At 40.3% G+C, this 7501-nt stretch overlaps 1 protein-coding gene across 1 annotated transcript in view; it reads right to left on the bottom strand.

Moving 5' to 3' along the window:
* Nucleotides 1–7428: 7428 nt before the first annotated feature.
* LOC118325416 (hippocampus abundant transcript-like protein 1) overlaps nt 7429–7501 on the bottom strand; it is a gene marked incomplete at its 5' end in the record, with an annotated part of 9367 nt that continues 9294 nt past the window's right edge. The window contains one exon of the mRNA XM_035658093.1: nt 7429–7494. Within this exon, the coding sequence (XP_035513986.1) occupies nt 7429–7494 (66 nt within the window). The remainder of the gene's footprint in view (nt 7495–7501) is intronic.

Raw genomic sequence — 7501 nt, 5'->3', positions numbered from 1 at the left:
GTTTAAATGTTTATTTTTTTTTAGATAAAAAAAACATTAAAAAAATGAAAATTTAAAAAAAATATGAAGAAAAACTTTGCCTTTCAGGGCTTCTGTAATATAAAGTTAACAAAATATAATTTTTTATGATAGCATATTATAAAATTTTACAATATATTAAAGGTTTCAATAATTATAATTATGCTACATTTTGCATTGTCAATAAAATATTTATATATTATATATTATTATTACATATATAGCTCATATAAATATATTATTCTTATATTTTGACCGTATAACATTTTTATTTTGCCTAATATTTGTTCCAAATTAGCAGCTCTACTTATTTATACCTACTGTAATCTCTATCAATCAATATTCAATCAATGATCTATAATTTGTATGAACGATAAACCAGCTGACGTGTTGTTTGTCCCACACCAGACACCGTCCCCTACTCCACCACCAAGGTCTCCATCTCCTGCCTGCTCTGAGGAAGAGGAAGAGGAAGGTTGAGCTTCAGATTCAGTTGCAGTACAGTGAGTGACCACTGGGTGGGGCTGAAACCACTCCTTCGTTCACTCATTCATAGAAAACAATATTTACACTATAGTGATCAATAACTTGAGATTTCAGATACTTTCTAATCATTGAATCGATTGTTAGCATAGACAAGTAGCTACATGGATGTTAGATTAAATAAATAAATAAAATGACAGAAATAAAACACTGAATTCTTCCCTCTCGTGTTATTAAAAACCTTTTTCAGAAAGCTTCCGGGTTCACGAATTTACTGACGTTTAGAAACGACACATTTATCTGCGGATGGTGGTGGAAGTGAATTTATTATAATTTTAGTTTTTTCTTCAGAATTTTATAATATTTTCGGAGTAAATCTCGCTAGCTGGCTGAATTGTTAACCCCTGCGACTTTATACGGTGTCCATGTTGCTGTTGCCTAGCAGCGTTGTCCCACATCGTAACCAGAAACTCACTGGTCGTCTTTGAAGGCAGCAGCAGTTTACTACGAAGCAAATAGGAAATGTTTTGAGACGCAGCCGTGGTTCAATTTCACCTAGCTTTTAGCTGTTGGCTTTGACCCACTGAGGAGAAAGAATCAGGATACGTTGGGTTTGCTGAAATGTCGTCCAGGAAGTGTTTGAGAAAAGTTTTTAAAGATAAGTGCTGCTTGAAAGACAAAACGTAAATGTGAAGTCATAGTTTTTACATAAAGTGTCAAGATTAGGAGATAGGGGAAGTTTAAGATAAAAAAAATATAAATAAATAAATAAATTACACAAAAACATTCAAATCTAAACTCAGGCACATTAACGTACTTCAGATTTTTGCTTTTGTCATTTTAAATATTTCATCTTTTCTTTTGTGTCTTTGGCATAAATTAACTTCCATATTTTTCAGCCAATGAAACAATAATCACAATAGTTCACTGATTTCATAGTTTCCTGCTGACTGAGATTAAAACTAACTTTTCATTCCTAAATTGGATTTCCAACATTTAAAGCTGCAGTGTGTAACATCGACAAGGATCTATTATCAGAAACTGAATATAATATTTGTCGGTATGTTGGCTCTAGAATTGAGCTTTTCATGGCCACCGTAGTTTCTCCTACATTCTTGGAAAGGCTGAACTGTATTCAGTTGATGTCAAGCTGAAACTTCACCACTAGATGCCACTAAAACACACTGGTCCTTTAACAATATGTGACGTAATAATCATTATAACATTAACTCCTACATTATGTATTTACTGTCCCATATTACAGACTGTTATTTTTGAATATCAGGTATTGGATAATTACTCTGATGTGTTTCTTGTCTGTGCCGTGAGTGTGATGATTTTGTTTTCTCCACATTAACTGGACATATTTGGGATAAACTGGAGTTTATGGTTGAAGGTGTGAAAGTTGTGACCAAATGAAAATGAAAAGAAAGATTCAAGAAAAACTTGTAAATTTAAAAATAAGTTTTATTAAAGTTCTGCAGTATTTTTAATATTTTTTAGACGAGTTTGTGAATTTGTTTATTTTCTGCGATAAAGTTGAGTTGCAACTAGTAACAAATGTAAATATACAACAATTAAAATTCTGGTTTTTTATAATCTGATTATGGATTAGGATTAATTTGTGTATTAAAATGTTTAAAAACAATATATTACAAATTCAGTGATTCGTTTCCTGATTTGACCCGTTTCTATTGTTTGTTGTTTTTATTGAAGCAGGTTTCTGTGATGCTTTTATGTCTTGTTTTATTGTGAAATACTTCTAAATTTTAAAACGTTTTAATTTAATTTGAATGTTTTTTGTGACTTTTTTTTGTGACAAAGTTTTTTAATATTTAGAAAAAAAATCTAATTTCAAAATCCAATAATTTCAAAATATGTTGAACTATTTCTTTATAATTTGTGTTTGAGCTTTAATCTGTTTTGATAAAGTTAGTTTGTACATTAAATATTTGAGTTAACCAATTAAACACTAGTTGATTTGTTTCCATGTCGCAAATGTTTTCTTAATTTTTTTATGTTTTTTTTTTTTCCTGGCAGCAAAGAACTTCCGTAGAATCTGTCATTACAAATTCAGGCTGTGAAGCTGAAAATTATTAAAAAAATGTTAATTGATTGATTGTATTTATGAATTATTGGACACAGGAAAAAAAATGTTAATAATTCTGTGATGATTAACTGTTGACTCTTGAACAGACAATAATGGGCTTCCATATATTTAAGAGGTGAGTCATCAAACAAAACAAGTGCACATTTCAAATTTCATACATTTCTTTATTATTATTATTCTTATTATCATAGATATTATTCAAAATTATGTTCTTAACAAGATAAAAGAAAGCAACTGCAAATGCACAACACGTAGACGTCATTCAGCGTCTCTTTGTTTATATATAAAAACAGATATGAACATGAAGAATGATTAGAGGCACACGTTCAGAGAAATTAAAGTGCAGCAATCAGCAAATATTCTGCATCATGTACACAAGAGGAGGAGGAGGAGGGTAATATAAGTTACTGATCTCTTCTAATAATTATCATCAGCTACAATAAAAGTCTTCTCAGTAAACGTAGAGATTTATATTCAGTAACAAGTGCTGACGTACAAAAACTGTTTGAAAAAGCTTCAGTCGTCAGTTAAAGCCGTTAAACTCTCGGACATGTTGTCGCTTCACGTCTCATCAGAACCTCGTTTCGCAAAATTAAAAGTCACTAAATACTCTGAATTCACTTTTCTTGCTACAGTAAAAACAAGAGTGAAAAATACTGTTCTGATTGTTTATTTAATTCCTTCCAACACCCCAAAATCCAAAGAAATTCAGTTTAATTATCACGTATGAGGAAAAAAAAAAAACAATAAATCCGGATGTTTGAGGAGCTGGAAAATATAGAAAATCAATCAATTAATTCAACTGCTCAATCTTTAAATCCAGAGGAGCGATGAGAGAAAGTTCCCGATGAGACGTGAACGCAGCAGCAACATAAAGAGCGGAGAGAGTCCAGTAATGACAACAAACAATACAGGATTATATTCCTAACACTGTGGTGCATTCTGGGACACTGAGTACTCTGTAGGGCTTCTGACTGTAGAAAAATATACTGTAGGTCCAACTTCCTGTTATTGACATCATCTTTGACAAAGTGACGGAGAGAAAAAATCAAAACGTGAAAATCTGAAAAACAAAAAGCTTCAGCGAGCCGACGGAGAGCTCGACGTCCGACGGGAATATTTTACTGAATCGGGTGAAAACTGTCTCCGGCTCTAATGAAAGGTTGTGATTGTGCTTCATGAAGCTACACACCTTCATCTACCTGCCCGTCAGGACACTCAGGTGCTTCTGTAGCTGTGACCTCACTGATGCTGCTTTCAAGTCACGCTGGAGAAAAACAAAAAAACACCTGCAAGTTAAGTCCCTCAAAATGTTTTGGTTGTTTGTCCTTAAACTCACACAGTCAGAAGCTAACAATTCCCACACACTAATGCAACCTGAATGCAGCACTGTGGTCGTCTGAAGAGCATCAGTAATGGATGAACTGACGCCGTCGGACATTGTGCCTCCCAAACCCGGCTGTTGCCATGGTGACAGGTTTGTTTCTGACTNNNNGGGGGGGGGGGTGATGTAGTTTGAACCTTTTTGTGAATGAAAGACAAAAAGTAACAAAAGAATAGAAACAGAAAAATAAAAGCATGGCACCATTTTGGTTCTCTACAACCTGCTGAAGGTTCAAACTGAAACAGAGCGGGAACATCAGTAACTATGAGCGCTTGATTTGCTCTGTCGGGAGTGGCGAGCGGGCGGGTGGGAGGAGCACATTCAGGCTGAACACACTTCAAGTATTTAAAACACATCAAGAACAGATTATCTGAAACTGATCTGGTGACAGAAATGAAGCGTACGGAGAGCGGCGAGGTCATAGAGGAAAAACCATCAGTGCGTACGACTGATTTCCTCTGCTGTGTGTGTGTGTGTGTGTGTGTGTGTCTGTGGTGTTGTGTGTGGTGGTGCTGTGGGTGTGCCTGTCGGTGTGTGTGTGTAACCTTCAGGCTCACCTGGATTTAGTCTTTGTCTGTCCAACAGCGTTAAGGGAGAACAGTGATTGTTAAATGGTGAACTGCTTATTTAGTGATTGTTAAAGGGTGGAACTGCTTGTATTTTAGTTGATGTTAAGGTGAACTTGGCTTTATTCAGTGATTTTTAAGGTGGAACTGCCTTTATGTCAGTGTTTTTTTATGTTTTAATCAGCAGGCTTTGTTTTGATAGGAGGAGACCTCTGGTGTGATAAATTGGGCTCCCGTAGAAACCTCCTGAACCATGAACATCGAAGGAATTTCCTAACCGGGAGAAGCTGACTGTGCAATGACGCCAATGGTGGTGAAGACAACATACTCCCATGGATTCCCTACACTTGCTCACCACCAGGAAACTACAGCCTGTTTGTTAACAGTCAGAGATAAATGCATTTCTGTTTTATCTCCTTTCTGTAAAATGAGAACTGATATTAAATTCCTGACCGCGCAGTTTTTTGTTATTCTTCCTCCATGACGCCGCCCGGCTCAAGAAGAAGCTCTTCAAACCTTTAATGAATGTTTCTGGACAGGATGGATGAGTCACAGCTGGCCGAGCTCACATGCTCAGGTGAGACTACCGCCACGGTTCTCCTCTCAGTTAACAGCTTGACTGGATCACATAACACAAAACAAACAGCTGCTGGCCCTGCATGGCGACCGACTGTCCACTCCCGTGTCCATATCCACAATCCCGAGCAGCTCTGACCCTCACCGTCCTGCTCCCCTCTCTCCGTCGGCCGTGAAAATTCCAGTTAGAACAGCTTGTGAAGTTTTTGGGACTCTGTGTGCGATGAATTCAACACACCTCCACCGCTGCGTCCCTGCTGGTCCCTGCTGTCCTTACAGCGGAACGTGATCTGTGCATGACCTCCCCGGGTGGAGTTAAAGGGCAGCAGACACAACGCAGAGGGAAGGCAACTGACTCCAGAGCAGCGAGGCTTTGCAACCCCAGACTGACGACTCTGTAAACTGGAGATTATGGAACAACGATAGTGGCGACGTGCTGAGAAGACGAGAGAGGACGGATGAGCTCAGACCAGAACCTTCTTAAAGGTTCTGAGTCTTAGACCAACGCGGACTGGTCTCAGGGCAGAACCATTGGTGCAATGAGTTCAACAGGGGTCAAACCACAGCCTTGGACCGGCGTCCGGAGGATCTGACCAGGTTCAACAACGGCTGCAAGTCTTACAAAGCAATCAAAGCTATCGTATATTAATGAATATTTAATAATGTTTCTCATTCAATTCTGGTACATTCATTTCACAATGACCTAAGATTCTATTTCACAACAGAAGAAAATGACCTGTTGTCTGTTTGGCTGCAGCAGAACCACCCAGACCAGAACCGGTCCACCATGTCCGCGAGAGGCAACCTGAAGTAAACCGACCAAACGATAGGCAGCTAAAAACGAATCAAAGCTATAAATAAGAGATAAAAAGCTCGTTCAGTGTGGTTTGCCGTTGCCAACGGTCCCTGGACTCTTGTCCGAACAGTCTGATAGAAATATAAAAAAATAAAAGCTGGAAATTGGTTTATTCTTGAATCGCCAGCTCGTACTCAGCGCCCTGATTGGCCGCTGTTGTCATTCACATGCTCTTCCTGCAGGAGCGCGGCTCGACTGTCCTCCGCGTCGCTGTGGCTTGCAGAGTTGGCGCTCTGAGCGTGTCGCGGAGCCTGCTGGACTTGCTGGCGAGCAGGTCTTGACGTCGCCAGCCTGGTCGCTCGGATGAAGATGCGACGGATAAGAGGGCGAATCAACTGACTGTGCATTGTTGTGGGTTTGTTTTTTCCGGGTTTTTTATTTTTTTGCCGCGCCCGTCTCTCTCTCTTGTTCTGGGAGTGTCGCCGTGTGTGCTTTTTCTCTTGTTTTGGTTTTTCCTCGGTTTGGTCTCTGCCGGCGTCTGGTTGGTTGCTTTTGTGTCTCTGCGTTTGTCTCTTCTTGTTTTTTGTCTTTGTGCCTCTTGCAGTGCTTTTCTTCGGGTTGGCTCTTGGTTGGCCGCCGCTTGTTTTTTGTTTTATCAGATCGGGTTTCCGCGGTTTGTCTGGTTTCGCTGTCTTTCTTTCGTTGTCTGTCGCGTTTCTGTTTGGCTGCGTTTTTTTGCTCTTGGCTTTTGGTCCTCTTGCTCCCTTGCTTGCGTGTCGGCGTTTTTCTTCTCGCCGTGTTTCTTCTTTCGTACAATGTCTTAGGCATTCCTGGTGGCGGTCTGTCGCTGGTTTTCTTGGTCTCTTGCCCTTGTCTTGTTCGTTTCCTGGTGGGCTTCTTTGGCCTCTTGCACTGTCGGATCTTTGGGTTTCTTTGGGTTGCCTTTTGGTTTCAGGTTGCGCGCTGATAGTTCCCGCTCTTTTCCGCTGCGCCGGGTGGCGCTGCGGCTGGGTTCTCGTGTTCATTGACGCTTCTCTGCTTGGCGCTCCCGTTTGGTGGCGTTTTTTGCTCTCCTTCCTTTGCTCTTCTGGGTCGGCCCCTTCATCTTGGGTCTTGGTCTCCTTTCCCTTGGCGCTCGTTTCTGGCGGGCTCTTGTTGGTTCTTGTCCTGGTTGCGGAAGCGGCCTTCGTTCGCCTCTCTCCTGTGGCCGTTCCGTGTGTCGGGCGCCTCTCTCCCATTCATTCACAGAGTGTTAGTTCGCAGCAATGTGTATATAAAATGTATGTATGTACAGGGTTAAATGTAAATGTGATACAGAAATATCAGCTGGATTGGCGTGGGTGTGGCAATGTGTCTCTTGTGTGCCTTGGCTCGTCGTGGAGCTCCTCTCTTCCTCTCTTGCTTGGCTCTGGTTGCTGCTCGAGCTCATTCATGTCCCATTAATGCTGATGTTATTAGTAGGTTCACTTCGGCCCGGTTCTTGTGCTTTTCGTCTTCAGGGGTTCTTTTGTCCTGTGGGCCTCCTGCGCCTGCTGGTTGCCTTTCTCTGTTGTTGCTGGCCCTGGTTT

This window comes from Morone saxatilis, unplaced genomic scaffold (genome assembly GCF_004916995.1).
Source record: "Morone saxatilis isolate NCDOM2014 unplaced genomic scaffold, NCSU_SB_2.0 Contig16, whole genome shotgun sequence".
Lineage (NCBI taxonomy): Eukaryota > Metazoa > Chordata > Actinopteri > Moronidae > Morone > Morone saxatilis.
The sequence above is the reverse complement of the archived record's forward strand: the minus strand, read 5'-3'. Positions and strand labels throughout refer to the sequence as shown.